Source organism: Corvus moneduloides, chromosome 9, assembly GCF_009650955.1.
Source record: "Corvus moneduloides isolate bCorMon1 chromosome 9, bCorMon1.pri, whole genome shotgun sequence".
NCBI classification, from domain to species: domain Eukaryota; kingdom Metazoa; phylum Chordata; class Aves; order Passeriformes; family Corvidae; genus Corvus; species Corvus moneduloides.
Window position 1 is genome coordinate 6,598,141 of NC_045484.1, and position 21,859 is coordinate 6,619,999.

The 21,859-nt window shown below is 38.7% G+C and overlaps 1 protein-coding gene across 17 annotated transcripts in view; it reads left to right on the forward strand.

Annotated features, from left to right (window-relative positions):
* The window catches only part of DNM3 (dynamin 3), a 180,834-nt gene that overhangs the window by 20,792 nt on the left and 138,183 nt on the right, over positions 1–21,859 (forward strand). For all 17 annotated transcript variants that reach the window (XM_032118668.1, XM_032118663.1, XM_032118666.1 and 14 more), the window contains exons 2-9: positions 3,143–3,216; positions 12,800–12,949; positions 14,553–14,756; positions 15,322–15,420; positions 16,266–16,426; positions 18,103–18,245; positions 20,057–20,192; positions 21,108–21,175. In XM_032118668.1, the coding sequence (XP_031974559.1) occupies positions 3,143–3,216; positions 12,800–12,949; positions 14,553–14,756; positions 15,322–15,420; positions 16,266–16,426; positions 18,103–18,245; positions 20,057–20,192; positions 21,108–21,175 (1,035 nt within the window). The remainder of the gene's footprint in view (positions 1–3,142; positions 3,217–12,799; positions 12,950–14,552; positions 14,757–15,321; positions 15,421–16,265; positions 16,427–18,102; positions 18,246–20,056; positions 20,193–21,107; positions 21,176–21,859) is intronic.

Genomic DNA, 21,859 nt, shown 5'->3' on the forward strand with positions numbered 1-21,859 from the left:
GCTGCTGCTACTTGTATAAGCTGTGGGGCCATTTCTAATACAGAGGGGTTTTGTTCAGCACCACTAACAAACTCTTTAGAGAATGTTTTCTGTTCCAAGGGGAGGGGAAGAGGACCTGCATCCTGTCCTGTGGATATCAGAGTCTGTTACTGTCAAATTATAGTGTGCTACTATGTTGCTTCCTAAAGCAGTGCAAGCTATGTTTCAGATTTGATTTACATTTCTGTGTGTGGTTAAAAATTTGCTTTTTTATCTGGAAGTAGAGTTCATGGATTTATGTGTAACATCTGATTTGAGCTGTACAGAGAATGCACACAGGTGTCGTTGCCTTGTGGCTGAAGCTGAAATTTCAAATGTTAAAAAAAAAAATCCCCTATCCTTGTGGGCAGATTGACGTCAGTGTCTCTTTCATAGAGGTAAAGCACCCATTCAGTGGTTAAGTGGTGGGGGGGAATTTTCTCCTGAACTCTTGCTGTGAACCCCATTACCTTCATTTTTCGATGTTTCCCTCTTCAAACTGTGCATTTGTAGCAGAAGTTTTATGTCCTGCTGCTGCAGTGTTTAGTTGGTTATGTGATCCACACAGCTCTCCCTCTCACCAAGCAGGAACCTCTCTCTGCTGATGTTTGCTTGAACAGAAAATAGTTCAGCTCATTAGACAGGGTTAAAGAATGCCATTGCTTTTGGGCATGTTAAGAGGACGTGCTGAAGGAAAATTGTTGTCTTACCTTTCTTTGTAATTTTGCTGTTAAGGAAAGGTCAGCGTTGTATACACTGGGAGCTGCATTAATGCAATGTTCTTTATTGCTGAATGTGCTTAGTCTGAAGCAGAAAATCAATAGATCTTTTCAGCCTTTGACTCCCTGAAGGATTTTCCTGTCTCCTGTGGTGCTGTAGAGGACACTGGTTTGGGTGAACGCTTTGTCCTGAGTGGCAAGTCATTTTAGCTTCTTAATGAAAAAAGAAAAGTATTTTTTTAAAAACAGATATTAAATGCTTGAAAACCAGTGTATGAAACTGTAATGTTAATAGGCATTTGCTACGTCGTGGGCTACTGTTGTTTCAGTGCATACAGAAGAATGACCATGTTCCCATTACTGTTTTCTCTGTTTCCCCATGAGAAAATATCAGTAGATGTTCATTGAGGGGCAGCTGTCTCTCCATTAGTAGATACTGAAATTATGATAGACCTATTTGAGGGCCTTTGGCATCTCTTTAACCTAATTCCTGTTTCCTGTTGCTGTCTCAACTGTTATAAAGCATCATAGCGGATTAAATCAGTACACCTGATGTTTTTGCAGTACCTTTGTTTTAGAGATTACTTGAATTCCTAATTAATTGTACTTCTGCCTGCAGGTCTGTGTTTGAGTAGGGAAGTTAATGAGCTAGCTTGTTTGAACAGCCTCCCCTTTCATGGTGTGCTTTGGTTTGCAGAGTAATCACACTGTAAGCACGCATTAACAGGTACTGAGAAAGGGAAACAATTCAGCTAGAAATTAACACTGTTTTGTTCAAAATGCTGGGGAGTTCTCAAGTGGTGCAGGGCACAACTGACAGCTAGTCTTGTTCCGCAGAGCCTTAGAACTGCTTGCTTTTTTTTTTTTTTAATATCTAAATGTTAGGTTGGGAAGGAAACATCCAGTGCTCATATCACAGGTGGAGTTACTGTGTTTCTCTTCTGCCGAAGTCTTGTTACCTTGTTGGTGCTTGTGGAAAGAGGTTCGCTGTAGCGTTCCTGAGCCTGTCTTGGCCTGGGACTGCTCAGACCTAGTATTATCTGATTTGCACAAATAATATCCTGAATATTAGTGTGGTTTATTTTTCATAGATGTACGCTCAAGGCCTGCTTTAAACTATGCAGGTTTGTGTGCTGCCTTTAAAGGGGCTGCGAAAGTCAGGCTTCCATTAAGTAGTGCAAGGTCAGTATGAAGATACTCAGTGGTTATAGGCAAGAGGTGATTTCTTAAGTGGCTTGAGCAGACCTATCTGAGCAGTTCTGTCTAAAGGGCTGACAGGACTATAGTTTGTTCCTTTGACTCTTGTCCTTCTCCTCATCCCTCCCAAAGACACTGCACATTCCTGCCTCACGTTTGTACAGGCACTTAGGTGAATAACAACAGTCACCCAGATCATCTCTGCCATTTGACTGAAAACTCCTGCCCTAATCCTTTGCTGCATTGCTTTCCACCTGAGCCAGAGAGGTGAGTTAGCAGTGCTGCTAAGGCAGGCAAGCGAGTAACTTAACATCCCTTGTAAGGCAGGAAAAATGAGGGGATTTTGATGAGCTTACACTGATTGTGCAACTCTGTTTACCCCTGAATTTTATTCCTCTGGAGATGCTTATTTGAAGCAAATACTCTCCAAAGCCTCTCACTGAACCTCATCTCATAGTTTTTAAATTTTTAATGGGTATGGCAACTGGGGAAGACCCTGAGAAAAATGTCTGTTACTTTTTTTTAGATTTCTTTCTTTTCAGTTGCATAAGGAGCCTCCGTTTTTTTAGAGACACGGAACGGATCATGGGGATGCATAATGATATGATAGAGCTGGTGTCTTTGTTTCCTTGCTTGTTTTCTGGTCCAAGGATACTCTCTCCCTCTGTCCCACAGGACTTCTGGTGCTCAGCTTTCACTCAAAAACTTCTGGGTAGATGTGTTACTGGAAAAGTTATTTGGGGATTTGAGCTGGCAGAAGTGTGTGAGAGAGTAGGTGTGTGACAGTGTGCAGACAGTTTAGTTTGTCCAGAGCTTTGGTGTGGTGTGTTTGTAGTGTATTCTTATGTCCAGATCCTCTTCAAATCAAGTGTGCAGTGATGACAGAATCATTTTAGAGGGCCTGGTAAATTTGGGCATGGCTTCAGGTACTCCTGCTATGCAAAATTAGATGTTATATGTGATGGTCTTGAAGAGGCTTGGTAACGCCCTGAGACAGTAATTTAGTTTTAATACACATTTGTCTAATATGTAATGACCTACTACTATCTTGAACCAAAATTAACAGCCCTACTTTATAGGAGTATTTGATATAAATCTGTCCACACCAACTTTCCATTTTCATGCATAGGAGGTTCCAAATTAATCCAATATCTTATGTAACTGCACATTACTTTCTGGCTAGTAACTATTTTTTTTAATGTTTCCAGGGATTTTCTTCCACGAGGTTCTGGAATTGTGACAAGACGACCATTGGTCCTGCAACTCATCACTGCCAAAACAGGTAATCTCCTCCTCTTTTTGGGTCAATGCCTGGACAAAGTGCTGATGTACTTCAGCAGGAGAAAAAACTTTTCTAAGAACACATCAGCAATGTGAAGAAAGATGCCACTAGACTGTCTGCAACAAAGGCCTGCTGCTTCAAAACTGTATGCTCAGGACCAACTCATCTCATTGTCCTGTCTGGGGAAATGGTAACATCTAAATCCTGGAGCACGTGGTGAATTGAATCCAAGATCAGACTCGAAGCAGTGGAGAAACATCATTACATGCAATATGCTTTGGAAATTGGCTTTGATTTATTCATTTCTTAATGAGCTTTGCAGTTGTATTAGTTAACACATCAAAATTGCTGCACTTCCACCTTTAACTATTGCTCCAGTGCACACAGATTTGATTCCACACAGCCTGTTTTCATAACTTGTCTTTTTTGGTTGGGCTCATTGCACTAAGTAGAGCAGAAGGTGGATTGGGGGAAAACAAGGTTTCTATGTATTTGTCTGGTCAAAAATATAAATATTTTTGGGTGTACCACTAAGCTGTGGGATATATTGAGATCTTTTATCAGAATTCACCACTCTCTACTCTTCCATGAAGCACTTGAACTGCTGTGGTGTAGCTCAGTTCCCTGGCATACATAAAAGCAGCTATGGTTCACCATCATTCCAATTTTTATTGTTGTTACTTCCAAACTACTTCTAAACCAATGTAAGCAACAAAAATCACTGGTTTGCTGTTTACTTCTGCTTGAAATAGTAAAAATGAAATGAAATAACATCCAAACCAGCACTGAAAACCAAAAAGTAGTCTTTGAATTATGGACCATGATGAAACTGGGGAAGAAACAAAATTACAGCTGCCTGTGAAACTGTAGTCTGTCCCTGTGTGTGACGTGTAATTAAGTTTTTGTGTATATTTTTTTCCTGAAGGTCTTTGCTTTGTTCAACAGGAAGGTAGACTGCAGTCTGCCTGGGCTTCAGGGTTTTTTCTGAATTATTGCTTTTAAAACACAGTCATACTTTCAGTGCCTCTATGAAATTTTCCATGGTGTTTGTGCTGTAGAAGAGAATAGAGTTCAGTATTTCTGCATGCTCAGTTTAGAAACTTTAGTGTATAAGTGTGTAATACACTTACAGTGCTTTATATCTATTAAATACTAACGTTTGTTTTAGTTGGAGAAATGAACACTTGCCATTTCTGCATATCTGGCTTTTGGCCTCTGACAGATGATGCAGAAATGCATGAATAAGGCTTAGCTGTGGAAAGTCTTCATCCGACTTTTCTGGCACCATGCAAGAGCAGAAGAAAGAATAGCATTGAGCTTTGGGCTGGCAGTCCTAACAAAATGACTGAACTGAGAGGATGTGTTAGTAAGTGAGCACTTACACTCTGACCTCAAGTGGTTAAATACTTATTCGTGGACACCCATCCTAAACTTACCCTGACTGGTCTGTGTTGACCTCTTTTGTAAAATCATCATTGTCCCTTGGTTAAAGGGGACTGAAAGGGCTTCCCTTTATCTGGTATTTTCCTCATTAGTATGTTCCCGAAGTATTATTGGCTTTAGGTAGGTCTCTAGGTTTCATATAGGTACCTTCTCTGCTGAAAGCTCGTTCTTCATTATAACTTAAATAACACAACAAAAACCTTAAAAATTCCAGAGAACTGAGCTTCAGCCTAATTGTGTGTTTCCTGGATGTCAAGGCGTATTTCTCCCTTTGGGAAATGCTGTGTATTTCTTGTTTGGAATTAAATGCCAAGATCCTTAAAATGCATGCTTTAATTTAATTTTGTTACTTTCTTTAAACTTCGTTCCACTGTTGTTGTTTTTGGTGGTGAAATTCCAAGTAACTTTATCTTTTAAGTCACCTTTATCTTTGTGAACTAATTTTAAGAAAAGAAAATAAAGAAAACTCCTTAGAGAAGCACAGTGTTCTTTTACAGGAAGCAGATGCTGGACTGATTTCTGTGAAGCCCATAATTACCTAAAATGGTACAGAATAATTAGAGGACTGTATCAGCTTCTTGTTGCTGTAGTAAACAAAACTAATTTTTAATCCTAGGATTTTGCTTGACTCTTAAAAGTAACTATTCTTAATCTTGGAGTATTTCTTGGGAAAGAGGGGGCACTTTCTATACAGGCATGTACAGATGACTACAAGATACTTCAGCAGCATTTTGGAACTGGCTGAGAACAGGTGGTTAAAGCTTCATTTAACTTTGAGTCATTGCACTAAGGGATGAAAATGAGCAGAGGAGACATTTGTGCACATCAAACTGAACAAAAAGAGAAAGCTTTGACCATCCATTATTAGGGTCGGACATGGCATGGAAGGGGGTGCAGCAGGAACTGGTTGTGAGGAGTTATTGGGGACCCTCCAACATCTGAGAGATCTGACACATCTAGGTAAAGAGCTGTTACCCCTGCAAGGGGTAACATTAAACAATTGAATCGTAAGAAATGTATCTCATGAGAGATGTGGCGTATATATATTTTTAGAATTTTGTTTGCCTACTTTAAAAGTTCTCTGTAGTTTGTACAAAGCTATTTTGCAGTGACCTGTTGACCTCCTTTAGTCACTGACATGTTTTGGTGGTACTAGTACAATTCCTAAATGGTTTTATGGCATTTGCACTCCACATCCAATGCAGATACTGTACTCTGCTGAAATATTGAAGGCAAATACAAAGTTTTAAATTCAATATTGCAATCGACAAGTCAGTCTTTAATAGTTTTGAGTATTTTTCTCTGAGTTTGATAATGTGAGAAATACCGAGTAGCATAGAATAAGTCAAAATATGGATGTTAAAAAGAATTTTGAGTCCTCTGAAGGACAGTGGGTTGTTCTCTGTTGTTCCCAGTCTCTGAAGGAGGTCAGAGGAATATTTAGGGAATATTTAGTCCCACCTGGGAAGATGCAGTTTAGTGAGTTTTAGAAGGCTCAGGTGTGGGCAGGGTGCTGTCAGCTGGGAACCTGCCTGATGGCCACCTTCAGGTTTAACAAGGTGGGCAAGAGAGCTGGGATAGATAGCCTATTCAGAGGATGGGCATGGGAGGAATTCCACCTGCTCTTTTCCTGGGTGAGACATGGGATGTGAGGGCAGTTTATTTTGTGAGACTTTGATGTCTATATTCAGGCAGAAGAATATGCTGGTTCTTTCAGTATTTGACTGCTGCTGTGTAAGATCCAGGGAGCTCCAGGATGCTTTCTCACCAGGCAGCATTTGTTTAAAATGCTGCAGTGTTGTGGTATTTCAGCAGTTCCCAGTGTGTGTGTAGGATGCTTGTCTCTCTGTTTCTTATTCATGATTGCTTTCCTGGAGCAGGAATGCATTATGTCTTTTAGAAGGATTTTTCTCTATGTGTCTTTAGGATGCAAGTGTTGGTGCACAGCTGACCTGGGATGAGAATTTTGAGTGAGCTTGTGAAGTGGTGGGTTTTTCTTCCTTTGCACTGGTATTCCTTAATTTTTACATTAAAACTTACTTCTTCAACATTCGAAGTTTCGGTTTCACAACTTTGAGCATGGTTCTTAGTTTGGTGTTTTTTTGATCTAATACAGCAGTAAGATTAGTTTTTGTTGCAGTTAATAGATATTTTAAGTGGTGCTGCTGAGTAAGCTTTGGGAAGATAACAACTTGAAATTTCTGAGATCTTGAGAGATGGGTTGGTGTTTTTTTTGGTTTTTTGTTTGTTTTTGTTCATTTTGTTGTGGGTTTCGTGTGTGGTTTATTTTTTTCCTTCTGCTGCCACACATTCTGTATAACCTTAGGCAATCTGTTCTTGCTGTGCCTTCTTCTGCCTGTGCAGGTGAGATAATGACTAGATTCTTTGAGATTAGGCAGTACTTTTTTTTGAACAGCAGTGGCAACAAAAATGTGTGAAGCCTTTTTAGTAGGTCTTCTCTTTGTTAAAAATACATTGCCTGCTGTATAAATCCTATTATTTGTTATTATTGTGTTAAATATCCTTGCTCTACGAGAGTTATTTTTCTCTTTGATTTTTTTGGAGGAATTTCAAATTTTCTTCTTGCTTCAACAGATTAACAGATTTTGAAAATCATTATTGAGGTGGACATTTTTTAGATGAATGAGTCATGTGTACAATACCCACATTTGTTTGAGTTCTGTTAATTAGAATACGAAGTGGAAAGTAAATCATAAGGTTCAAAAGACATTCTGTTTTTTTCTGAAGTCTTGCAGATGCTCTTTTCTATTGAAATGATTGAGCTTCAATCCAGATTTCATGTATTGCAAGACTATTCCTCAAGCATAGCCATCTTCTGTTGCCATCTGGTGGCAAAAACAATCCTCTAACAGAAAATGAAATATAAATTTAGACTGGTTATTTCAGCTAACAGAAGTGATCTTAGAGACTTCATCAGCTGGGAGGCATTTGGAGGTCTTCAGGGACAAGATCTAGAAAAATGCCGTGGTGCCAATAGCAGGGAAGAGAATGGGCACTTTTCAGAGAGGAAAGGCAGACAGTGACTGCCATTTCCTGGATCTTTCATTCAGGTGATGAACAGGGATGCTGGAGAGATTAGTAAAATTACTGAGGTGCGTACCCCAAAGCTAAAGAGTGACACCAGCGTGGGGAAAAGCTGGTAATAATGGGTGACCCCTTCCTGAGACAACGAAAGGCTCATCACCCAAACAGGACTGATATCCTGGAAGAGGGACAGTACTGCTGGTTTGAAACCTGAATTTAAGCTTAGTGTTAAGGTGCAGATGTTCCTTTGCACCTGCAGATCTCCAAATTATTGCTGTCTGTACTGGTAATCTGAGCTAATCCCCAGGGACTGCTGAGGTCTGGCAGCATGGCTTGGAGGGCTCAGACACTTGTCCCATCAGGACCCTCAAAATGGGGTATGAACTTCAGCTCATGTTGGGACAAATTAATGGTACCCACAAATACTTGGTTTTACAAGTGGTTTTGCCTGGATGCTTTTGTTTCCTTGATCCCAGATTGATATTCAGTGATGTTAGGAAAGATGGAATCCCCTCATTAAGATTGGAAAATGGCTCTATATAAGCCCATCTTCATAAAGATAGTAAAGGAAAGTGACAGAAGCATCAGTCAAAGTTCACTTTTGGGAGAAAGGAATCTGTAAGTAGTTATTGACTAACAATCTGAAAGGTATTTGAGATGAACAGCAGCCAACACAAACCCATCAAGGAAAATAACCCTGTCACATCAGTGCAATACGTTTTTTTATTACAGGGTAGCAGACCTGTAAATTAAGATGTGGTGGGTGTCTTATCTTGGGTACAGGAAAGGTTTTTATATTATCTTCCTTTTATTTAAAATATCATAAGCAATCTTGGGAAACATGATTTAGCAAGGACTCCTGTAAGATGGATGCACAGTTGTTTACAAACTGGAAGGGACACCCCTCCGGTCATGTTCAGTATTTTGTATTACTGATAGGATGACAGTGTGTTTATTAAGCTGGTGTTTGGCAAATACAAGTGAGAATGTGAAAGATACTGGAGGGCAAAATTGCAATTCAAATTGCTTGCAAAATAAAAGAAATATTCCCAAAGCTGAATTTCTTCAGCTGGGTTATGGGTTTTTTTTCTGTACTGAAAGGCTGGTATTTGAGGAGACAGTTGGTTTTCAGAAAAGGACCTGGTGCCCACAGTGAATATCTGACAGAGCATGGTTCATTGATATTGTGCTGTTGTAAAATACAGAAGTAAACATCGTACAAGATGCATCACAGAAATGCCATCTTACAAGGTTGTTCTGCTTTTTCTCAGTCCTGGGAAGGAGAGAGCTCTGGTGAGAGCTCTGCCTCTGTAAATTTAGGAAAAATGCCTGGAAGAGGGCTTTTGAGGGATTGGAACTACTGAAAGCATCATCCATAGGAAAAGGTTGAAAGAACAGAGAGAAATTTCTTCTACAAACAAACACTTTTATAGAAGATTATTGCATCCAAAAGAATGCTTTTCCTCTTCTGGTATGAGTGATTACCCTTCTAAATGAACCATTTCACTGGCTCCTAAGACCATGACCTGATATTCTATGGTAGTCACTTTCATCAGATCTGCACTGTTTTCCATGTTTAATATCTTCTGCTATGATATTCTTGCAATTCTCTGCATTGTCGGGATTTTCTGTTTTGTCTTCAGGAAATACCAAGGTATGTCTTGTAGCCTTTCGTCTTCAAGGTTAGAAGTGGAATACCTCAGTTTTGAGTATTTCATCTTCAGCTTGTTAGCAAAGAAAATGGCGAAGTAGAGAGGGCTTGTAGATTGGGTAGGACAACATGGGCTTTTGATACTTCCTCTCTTTTTAAGGAAGCACCATTGAATGATTTGCTATGGTCCAGATTCACTTAACTGCATTTACTTTGTTCAGAAAAAGCTGTCCATCATCAAAGAAAAGGTGAAGTACTTTGGCTGATGATGTTTATTTGCACGTTTTTAAAACACCCTCTTGAAATCATTCTTTTGGAAAGAGTTCTGCGGCTTTGTGAGATGCTTCGTTGAAGGTAAAAAGACTGTTGTTGCTTGAGTGACATCTCCCTAAGGGGCTGGCAGGTAGAAGATGCAGTAATAGCAGGTATTCCTCCTGTGCTGCATATGTTTAAAATGTTTGCTATAGGCCTACAATTTAATGAGCCACCTTTTTGGAACACTTTCAACCTCTTTTGAGTATTCTAGACTGGCTACTGCCACCAACTTGAAGCAACTCTGCTTGAAATCAGTTTGGGAGCAGTTCTGAATCCAGGTCTTGATCTTGGTGAATTCCTGACCTCTAGTAACACATTATTCTGTACAGGGTAAAGTCTTTGGGTTTTGTAAGGTCTTGGGCTCAGCCTGATGCAGATCAAGGATGTTTTCCAAAACATCCCTTACGCATTCCTAAGTGCTGATCCTTGTCACTTGGCTGTCTTTAGCTTAGAGACAAATTTATGAAATATCTCAGATGTTTATATGATTTCAAAGGTTTGAGAACAGCAGAGGCTGTTTATTTCTAATAACAATATAACATTGTGCTAGATTAAATCATAAAGGCATAGGGAGATATAATTGACAGGAAAAATAAGGAGCATTTTAAAAGATGTGATCCCATATCACTTGTTTGTATGATTTGTCTAATTTAATCAGAACCGAAGAGATAATTAATCACTTGTGGGTGCACTGAAGGAGCTATGCTATGGTAGCCTTTTCATTCTATGTTATCCAAGGTACTTTTAATGAGTCTGGAGAAAAAAAAGAGGTATTTTACATGCAAAGACTTTTAATTATGTATCTAATTGTTCTTTCTCTTAATGTAACTTCAGTTTTGTACAAAAAATACATGTCTGAAAGCTAGACATCAGGCAGGATCACTTTTTCTTGTCTGGCTTTGTGTCCATTCCCACAAAAACATAAATAAAATGTTTTCTTAGTATTCTTCTGTGTATGAAAGCTGGAAAGTGAAGATTGCATTAAAGCATGTGCTTATCCAGTCTGGCTGAAGGCATCATTGCCAAGGACAGACTGAGGGCTGAAAGGAGCAGAACAAAGTGCTGCTTGTCCATTGGAATTCTTATTCCGTAGGCTGCATGTGGCACCACAGGTTATGAACCACTGTGGAGTTTATTCCTTCAGCACTACTGGCACCACAGATCGAGGAGTTTAGATAATATTAACCCAGCTAAAAAGTAGCAAATATTTTTATTTGGATTACTTTGAAGCTATGTCAGATAGTGACTCTGTTACTGACTGTGAAGTGGGACAAAGAGAAAAGCTTCCTTGGCTACCAGCTGAGTCAGTCAACTGATTACAGCTGGGCACCAACTATTAATTACTGAATTTAGAAATAATTTTCTGAGAAAATCTGATGAACCACTGGAAGAAAACCCAAAACAACTAAGAAGAATACAGTGTGTTTTGTGCCAGGAGCAGTGCATAAAGAAGGGGGACAAAATATGAACTACTTGTCAGCTCTTTTTTTATTAGGTAGCTATTTTCCAACCTTGAGATGACAAATTTTACAAATGTAAATTCTCAACTGAGATGTTTTATTTTGTGCACCATATTATTTTTCTTTTTGAAATATTTGAATATTCCCTGGGGGTTTTTTTAATAAACAGTGGACAATGAAACAAAGCTCCTATTCATTGTCATTTTGCTGTTGGAGCTAAAAAAAGGATATAAAAGAAGGTGGTTGTTTGGTGCTCTCTTGTTTTTAAAATAAGTGATGTATTTTTGTCTTAACAAAGGGTGAGTTTCCCTGTTCCTTCTCCTTTTTGAATCTGGAGGGATTATGGTATTGTAGCACAGACAGGTGGGTATTTGATGTTTTCACCTCCCTTCTGTCCTTTTTTGACTGTCAGTTTGCTTTAACTATTGTAATTTGTTTGTTTGTTTGATTGTAACAACTCTGTCAATAATAGTAATACAGTGACTTCTGGGGAACAGGCTTCAGTACTGACACATAAGGTCCTCTTTTAATCCATATTCTCAGGTCTGGTGTTCTTAGCTGCTGTTCTTGGGAGTACCAAGCAAGCTCTTTGAACTGGTTTTCGTGGGCTTGTTACCAAGTAACATTTTCTGGGAAAGAAGCATCTAAAGGGAACTTTGAGATCAAACCTTGATTGCAGGATGAAATAAACTGGAACATGCACAGCTCTTTTCAGCCTTTCTCCAGTCCTACTGCTTAGACCTGCTGGGGACAGGACATGAGCTGGTGTCTGTAATTACTATTTATGTCATTATTTCTGATTGCAGCCTCACTACGTAGACAAATTTTTGTATTCTGCTTTGAAGGAAGAAACTCCAGTTTTAAAATCCTGGAATGTGCTTTTGGTTATGCAGGCAACCAAAAGGTTGGAATAATTAGTATCAGTATTTGGATTCAATAGTCAAAACAGGGACTTAGTGTCAAGTTCTTTGGGTCTAGCAAGTTATCTGTGTCTGATTCCTGGTCAGTGTTCTTCTAAGTTAAACACAATTTGTATGGTATTGAAGACTTGGGAATTAGTTGTGTTCTCCCATTTCAGCAAAATCACAGCTATTTCTATAGACACTTGCAAACGTGATTTATATTTAGACTACAGGAGACTTTTAGGAAATGAGAAGTTGTGTTAAAAACATTAGTGTGTTTTTAAGTGATTTTATTTTCATTATGAACTTGCAAAAATTTGCAAAATTCCTTTACTAAATTCATGTGTAATGTGGGCTGTTATTTTTTGAAGCAAATGCTAAAAATCTTTCATGGTACAGAATTTGAATTACTTTTTTATTTAGTGATATATTACAGGCAAATGAGACCAGATGAAAACACAGAATGTCATTCTTAATCTGTTCCTTATTCTATTACTGTAAATGGCATCTAATTGAATCTTTCACGTTGTTCCAGTAGATGATGTGCTAAAGATAAGAGCTGTAAATCATCCAGTCAACTTGACTTTATAACTGAGCCTTTCTTGTTGAGGGCTGGTTTTCATATATGCAATCATAATAATGCTTTCCTGATAGCCATGATGATGTACTTCTGTGCCCACACATCTGAAAAACGCTGGGGGCTTGAAAGTTGGTGTTCAAGTCAATAAACCTGTGAAATACAGAGTTGTTATTGATATTCTTGACAGAATATGCTGAATTTCTACACTGCAAAGGGAAGAAATTTACTGATTTTGATGAAGTTCGTCAGGAAATTGAAGTAGAAACAGACAGAGTAACAGGAATGAACAAAGGCATTTCTTCAGTTCCTATTAATTTAAGAATATATTCTCCACATGGTAGGTAAAATCATTCTACTTTACGTTTATGTCATATAAACACATTACGTAGCTCTGTCTGTGTAAGCTATCACCTTTTGTATCTGTTCTTATTGCCTGATCTTCTGGGCTGGAAAAGGTTTGACGCTGAGTTGAAGCAAAAGTGGACGTGTGTCTAGAAGAATCCTCAAATTCTCCTGTTGGAAGAAATCACTCTATGGTGGAGAGCTGTTGCCATGAGAGCTGGGCAGAACACAGACTCTCTGCCCCATTCAGTATTCTCTTGATTTGAAAATATTCTCACCCTGCATCAGGATGGAGGCAATCTCTCACCCACTACATTCACCATTAGATAGTAGCTCATTAGTAAAGACCAGTAGTAGCACTTAGTAACAAAACTTCTTTTTGCCTCCCTCCAGAGGAATTCCCTGATCCAGAAAGTCACTCTGTCTCCCTGCCTTACTGGAGATTTATTGCTTGCTGTCACTAAAAATATAGTCAGACAATAATAGTGTTTGAAGTTGCTTTATGTTGAAGGCCCCCTGTATATATCAAAGTTGGTTCCTCTGGTTGCCATCTGCCCAGTTTAATGAAGACAATCTAGAGAAAATGTTTTCCATTGAATCTGTCTTTGATGTAGGACAAAAGTGATATGTTTGGCTGAAGCACTTGATTTTTCTAACTACAGAGAAGCTCCACTAAATCCCCTGCCTCAGAGCTTGTTTGTTGAACATGCTGACTCCAGGAGAAAGTGAAAGTTTCCTACCTATTGCTCTTGCTTTGTTTGATTAGGGTCAGTCTTTTAGTTCAGCCACTGTTGTTTATATTAACCAGACTCCAAATATACTTCTGGTATTTCCTTTCTAGATACTGAATTTTTCTCATTTGTCTAAAGGATGCCCTGTTACCCCAGTAGCCGGATGCGTACCCTAAGCCAGGATGCCTCTAGCTGGCACTGTGGCCTTTACTGGGGAAATCATACCAGACCAAACTGGGTGTTCATAATGGATTAGTTTTTTCATCTTTCTGACTTTTCTGAAGATGTTACAGATAAAAAAAAAACCAAAACAACCAAACTGAAAAACCCCAAACCAAAAACATATCCCTGAGCCCCTTAACAACAGTTTTGCTATATAAGTTAAGCTAGCTATTGATTGTTTTTTGGGAATTTCCTGATTGGAGACATGGTTGAAAACATGGTCAGAGAAACACTATATTAAAAAAAAAATTCCAAACAACTGCTTTGGTTTATTTGAAGGATGCAGTGAGAGTGATGTGTTGCCTGTGCTCCTGTTGTTAGACAGAGCTCAGAAAGCAGTGTTCATTTGTCTTAGAGGCCTCAAGGATATTTGGTATAAGTATTATTTTATACCAGTTGCAATATTTCAAGTATTAAATAGTACTAATAAATCCAGAGATGAAACACCATGGGGAAACAAGGGTTCTTTTCAGATTGTCAGGCATTTTGTTTGAACTGTTGACAACTGTTGGCATATTTATCTGCCTATAAAGGTAGTTATGTGAGGTTTTATGTGACTAAGACTTGTCTGCGGCTGTAGATGTGTAGACTTCTTTGTCGTGTCTGGCGTGCTAACCAGTTTTATGATCCGTGTTGTCCATGTAGTCTTAAGCCTGACCCTTATTGATTTGCCGGGAATCACTAAAGTGCCAGTAGGGGATCAGCCTCCAGATATTGAGCAGCAGATCAGAGACATGATAATGCAGTTCATCTCTCGAGAGAACTGCCTGATACTGGCTGTGACTCCAGCTAACACTGACCTGGCCAACTCAGATGCCCTGAAGCTGGCAAAGGAAGTGGACCCTCAGGGTAAGCACAATTGAATGTTACGACTTTTTGTTCTCAAGTGTAATAACATAATTGGAAGTAATAGACCAACTCTTGTGGGAAATCTTGTAATTTATAATAAGTAGTATAGATGTGTAGTTACATTTTCATACGATCTTCAACATCACAATATACCTCTTCATTAGCTCAGTATTGTTTGGGTAATGTTGCTGTAAATGCATTTTAGAAGTTTTGTCACTACCTCTTATGAGCAAGTGCAGCAGTGCTTATCTAGGAATTTTTGTAGTACTGGGAAAAATAGGGGATGGTGCTGATGGGATTTCTGGATACTTACATTGTAAATTTTATACAGTCATATTGTAGGGATGCTGAGCCTTGTCAAGGAGTTTTGAGGAACACATTTCAGCACTGGCAATTATGTTCTCCTCTTTTCCAGATATATCATACTTTGAGTTGTAGCTGTTACTGTGTGATACAAGCTTTGAGAAAGGCACAGATATGTTACTATATAATTGTAAGATGTAATTGTTCTTCTGAATCTGAATGATTCTTAATAACTTTTTCCTCCTGCCTCCACCCCGGTCAGGCCTTAGGACCATTGGTGTGATCACAAAATTGGATCTGATGGATGAAGGAACAGATGCAAGAGAAGTTCTAGAAAACAAACTACTCCCTCTTCGTAGAGGTGAGAATGTTCAGTTGCCTTTATTCTTTGCAGTGCACAAAGTGGTTTGGATAGGGGTGGTGTTTGGTAGTCCGGGAGATGAATCAGAGGTTATGCTGGACTTGATGTGTTCCTTGCTTTTATAGTTATCTATTTAGCAAACATAAAGGTGGCTATACTAAAAATACCTTTTCTGGACCTGGAAAATTCTTGCTTCCTCTGGAATATGCAGTGTAATGTCAGCACACATCATTAGCCAGTTTTTTTTCTTCTCTGCCAGATTCCTTGTAACAAAAGAATGTTTTTCTTGCTTTGCATCTGACAGAAGCACCAGAGTTTTGGTAATCTCACTCTAAAACAAGTTTTGATCCTTCCCAGAAATTTTCCATGTTCTGGCAGCTACTGCCACAGTTGCTCATTCTGTTAATAATATCAAGAATTTTGATTCTAGGTATAATTTATTGATGAGACTACCATCTCCTCCCATGGAGCATGTTGGTCCAGCAAATGAGAAGAAATTTTTTTTTTGTATTTTGTTAATATCATATCATTTATCTCTGTAGACCTGTGTGTGTATTTCAATTTTATTTTTGATTTTTGTTTGTTTGTGTTTGGTTTCTTTGGGGTTCACCAGAGTTTCAGATGTTCTTCTATTTGAATTGGTGATTTAAAAGGAAATCTGTTACATATAAACAGAATGAACAATTTAGACAGTGTTAAGGTTACTATGCTACTTATAAACGTGATCTGAAATGCCTAAATTGGAAAGTTTTGTTTGAGCTGAGGTTGTCTAGTTCCGTTTAAGATTAATTCAGTAGTTCAGACAATAACTGCATTGATTTACCTATTGGTTTTGTCTTTTTTAGGGTATATTGGTGTTGTAAACAGAAGCCAGAAAGACATTGATGGGAAGAAGGACATAAAGGCAGCTCTTCTAGCAGAAAGGAAATTCTTTCTTTCCCACCCATCCTACAGGCACATGGCAGATCGGATGGGAACACCGTATCTCCAGAAGGTTCTAAACCAGGTAAAACCTGAAGCCTTTGTGGTGAAAGGCAGCTTTGTAATGATAGGGCCAATATAAAAACTTAATTACAATGAAGTTGGTCACTGAACCTCACTTACCCTTTCCTGCTTTCAATGTTTTTAATTTGCACAAGGTAAAAACAAAGCTGTATATTACACGTAGTGTACAAAAGCTTGCTGTGAGTTGTAGTTTCTGACTTTCACTGACAGTTCTGCACTCCCTTGTTCTTTAGCATACTGAATGTGAACATCAAAAATAAGATTTGTTTCCCTTCCTGGAAGTATACCATCCTATTCCTCAATTGTTACATTTAACTTAGCAGTTGACCACTGGTTTTGGCATTCTTACAAGTCAAACTTGATACTGTTTTTTCTAGCTCACTGTCAAATTGCAGCTTTTCATCTGGAATAGAAAAAGGCCAGGTCAGCCTAGCCTTGTCCATTTTGGACAGCAGCTGGAAACAGCTGAAATCTTACTGATTAAGGTAGAAAACTAACTGGCTGGTCTGCTTAATTTTTTTGCTACAGTGACGGCCAGGCTGTGGAATGCTCTGGTCTCGCTCAAAAAGACTACTAATGCCATTTGTGCCTCAGAGCCAAAGTCTTCATCTGGATGCAAGAACTTGCTTGTATCCTGCATTTTCATCTGTGCTTAGAATGTTTTGCCTTGTTTTATATCTTGAAAGTTTAATCTATATGTCTTAGTTTTGAAACTGAAGCACAAGGTGCATATACCTTTCTACTGTCTTGTCTGTCCTGACTTGCACTGCTTTATGTGCTATTAACTTTTTGACAGCTGTTTTGAATATTTACCTACTTCAGCAGGAACTGGTGATCTTCTGTTGCTTTACTGTGTGTAGAATGTTATATATGGGAAGATGTACATAAGTTTTGGTTTTGATTATTGGGGACCTATTGTGGTTTTAGGTAATATTTCAGTTTCTTTGTATCCACAAGGTGGTGCTCCAGGGAAACTCCAGCCTTTGATTTTGTGCCTGTCAGTCTGCTGAGCAACTTTAAAATTGAGTTAATATATTTTAGCATGTGACATTCTAAATGTATAACTTGTCTGACTGGGGTTGGGAAGAGGGTTTGGGGCATAGTGGTAGAAGTCCAGTTTGGTTTTAATTAAGGAATGCGTACAATGCCTGAGAAATTTATGGCACAGGTAAGTCATGGACAGTGCTGTTCAAACACATTAATACATATATATATGTAAAAACATGCTGTGGGTGCTCAGAATCTCTTTCTTGTCCCCCTTTTCCCTGTGGCTGTAGCATAAAGGAGTTGTCGTGCTGAGCAAATATATAGGGAATTGTGAAGCACCTTTAGGAAAAGCAGCAAAATGGGAGTGTGGCATCAGCACAGAGAGATGAGAGGTCATTTCAAACTACCCATGTAATGTGTGTAACTTTTTCAGGTGTAACTAAACGTGTGTGTAGTAGCAGGGCTCAGTGAGTGAGGGGATGAAGGAATTTTTTAAGCCTCCTTACAACGTGTATGCACCAGGAATGTTGTATTGTTCTTTAACAGTCTCCATTGCATCAGAGATCAAAAGGAACTGCACTGGTAAACTAGCACAGGTCATGGCTGATATGGTTGGCAGTCAGAAGGAAATGGTTGTGCTCCTGCTTTCATCTTTTTAACAGTATAAAAAGACTTTTATTTGTTTTTTAGCAACTTACCAATCATATTCGGGATACCCTGCCAGCTTTCAGAAGCAAACTCCAGAGCCAGCTGCTTTCTATAGAACATGAAGTAGAGGTATACAAAAACTTCAGACCAGAAGATCCCACCAGAAAAACGAAAGCCCTGTTGCAGTGAGTGTCTTTTGTCTGCTTTTCCACTTTGAGTGGGTTTGTTTTGCCTTTTTTTTTCCTTCTTTCTAATTGGTTTAAATTTAAACATTAGGATATTGTTAAGGATCCTTTACACAAGCTCCAAAGAATTCTGTGTTTGATGTTCCAGAACACTTTATTCTACAATTTCATCAGAATTTTCCCTAAATTAATTTTAGTAATCCTAGAAAAGACAGAAAGCAGAACAAGGAAAAGGTATAAAGATGGGCAGCAGAGGTGATCAAAGTTAAAAAACTGCTTCTGATTGTATAGACACGTTCTTCTGTCTGCCAAAAAGATGACCTCAAGCAAAGGAGAGACATTGTATTGGAAGTGTGTAAGATGAGGAGGCTGGAAGAAGAATAAAGAATGCTTCTTTTTCTAGTATAAAAACTTGGCTGTCCAAAAGAACTGAGAGATGGCAAGATCAAAATTAATCAGAGATGGTTGTCCTTCATGTTCTGTGCACCTAAGACCTAGAGACCTTTGCTGCAAGAGTTGTCAGTAAAAGTTTGTGTGCTTTCAGAAAGCAGTGAGGCAAATTCTTAGGGATTATCATCATCAGTTCTGAACTAGAAAGCTTTTTCACTGCTGAAGTCACTGTCTGGTTTGGGTCTCATCCACAAAACAAGTCTGTCTGATGAGACTTTGATAACACTGATGGAACAGAGATGACTATTCATCTGACTTGGAGTCATGTGGAAGTGGAATCTCAGTCCTGTCTTGATTGTGGATTCAGCACCAGGGAAAAAGGACAATGCTGATGTTGTGGATTGAACACCTGTTACCACCTGCTGCTTTGCTTCATGCTGCTTCCTTCCTTGGCCTATTTCCAGGGGTGCTGGATACTCAGTACTGCCTATCTTTTCACCTGAAAGATCTGCCACTTTCACTCTCCCAGGCTTTTTTTCTTCAATTGTAGCTGTCTGCAGCCGCTTGTGTTTATATTCAAATAAAATTTACCTCTTAGAAAGGAGGAGGCATGTGAAGGAAGAAGGAGGAGGTGTAAAATGTACCTAGCTCTTCTCTCTTATATGACTTTCGTCATGTTCCTACTCTATCTGATTTCAGAGGTTTTTAGCACTCAGTTCTCTGGGATAGATGATAATAGCACTGAATTGTGATAATGGGGACAGGATTCATTCTCTAATTAAAACTTTGGAATTCAGAACAGAAAATAATCAGCTGAACTAGAGAGGCTTTCTTGAGCCAGATGAAGACTCTGATTCACCCCTTATTTTTGTAACAACTGTGTCCAAAAGAGTAGACAGTTCCTCGTGACTTTACTCCAGATGTTTTGGTTGCAAAAACAGAGGGACATCGCCTTTGACTTTTCCGTGACTCGAAGAACTCTCCTGTGTGTTTTTCTGAATGCTCCTGCTGCAGAAGTCAAAGCATAGCCGAGTAAGCTGGAGCTTGTGGTAGTGACACATCACCATGTTACTACTGGTTCTTGGGCTTGCTTTTTGGTATGGGGAAAATAAGTTCTTTAACAATCTCTTCTGAATTTTCCAGCACTGGATCAGCTTAGTAGTTTGATTCACATTATGCTATTAGACTGTACTGTGTCCTGCAAGACAGTAGGGATACAGGGGGATCAGTGTGGGTATAGATTCTATGGATTGGCAGCTTGCCTGAATCAGTTGTTACAGATACTTTTGGCAGTTGCTAAGTATGTTTTAATAGGCCGTACTAGTTGCATAGTACTGAAATAAGAGTCGGTAGTTAATATGCTTAAATTGTTGTGGGTTTTGTTTGATTTTTTTTTCTTCCTCCCCTCCTTTGAAATTTAGGATGGTACAACAGTTTTCAGTGGACTTTGAAAAAAGAATTGAAGGATCAGGAGATCAAGTTGATACACTAGAACTTTCAGGAGGTGCCAAAATCAATCGTATTTTCCATGAACGTTTTCCCTTTGAACTCGTGAAGGTATTTATCCATCTTGCTGATGTGCTTTGTTTTATTTATGTATCTTTATGTTCATACTGGTAGTAGTGTAGCCAAGAAAATATTTGATTGAAAGAACATGCTTTTAACTGTGGAAGAAATTATATGAAGTTATAATTGAGACATTTGGCTTAATTTCTAGGATTGGATACTGAGACATGCTAAGAATTCTAAAATACTAGAATTACAATATAATTATAGTCCTAGTTCATACTATTTTCTGTGCTCTTATATTGTTTTATCACAAATGGCATCTTCTGGTTAAATGGGGCAGGCAAACAGTTACAGTTGGTAAATTTGACTTGTGTTCAAGTAGCTGGTATCTATTAAAATGAGAGTTATGGAAAATAGCCCTTTAGATCCCTTCCAACCCAAATCATTCTATGATGGTTTGACTTAGGTAATGACCATTTCATTTGTGACAACACTGACTTCTCTTCCAGCTAGTTGGCTTTCAAGAAGCTTAAAGAAAAGCTTTATAACTTCATAATTGAGACAATTCCTCTTTTAAATTTAGTTGAAAACTGTAGAATGGGAAGGGGAGGATAAACAGATCATAATCACAGAAGTTACACCACTTTAAGAAACCAGGCTTTAAAAAAAAAAAAAAAAAAAGTGGGGTCTTCCAAATCCTGTTTCTGGCTTACTCTGTCAACTCTTCAAAATGCTGTTGATGTATCTGGAATGGAAGAGTGTGTGATTTTCAACAATATTTGCTGCTGCCTGTAGCCTTAGTGTTAAAACATTTTAAAGTACTTATGCATTGTTTAGTGTAATTAGAAATGACTATTTTAACAGATGAACTTGCTTGTCTTATGGTTATATATGGAGAGGTGATATTTTATGTTTTGTTAAAAACTTTCCCTAATATGCTCTTGTGTGTTGCTACTCCTCTAGATGGAATTCAACGAGAAGGAACTGCGGAGAGAGATAAGTTATGCCATCAAGAACATACACGGTATCAGGCAAGTACTCCCATGTTTTCCTGCCTGGTCACATTATACATGTGGAATATCTTTCCAAAGCATTGCTTACAAGCTTTGTTGTTCTCAGTGTTTTGGGAAATATTTCTTGTGTTACTTGATTAGTAAATTCTCAGGTGGTTGACACTGGTAGCCATGGCGCAGCATTTGAACTTTCCTTGCCTGATTGCTGGAGCGGTCTTGATTTATCATAGTGAACTGATTTTGGGCATGCTTTTATAGTTTGATTTTTTTAATATAATTTATCAGCCAAGGTAGACCTTGGAGAACAGTGTTGAAAGAGAAGCGAGGCCTTAGTTTGTTTAGAACTGGTTCTGTGGGGTAGCTGTCTGTAGATTCATTTACTCTGCGGTGACCAACTGTGAAATTCCATGTCGGACTCTGAGTAACAGAACCTCATTTTCTGGTGTGAGTGAGAAGTGCAGCCACAGGATTCTTATGGATTTGCTATGCAAGTGATTGTTCATGGGGTGCTGCAGCTGCCACTCATCCCTAAGGTTTGATGCGCTGCTAATGAGGCTTTACAGCATTATAGCAGTACTCCTTAGAGTTCTTGCAGTCCTCTTGAAGTAGTTTCATCTTTCAAGCATGTTTCTACTTGTATATTCTTATTCAGAGTGACACTTTCTTTGAGAAAGAAGCAAATTAAGTTCTGTGGAAGTCTGT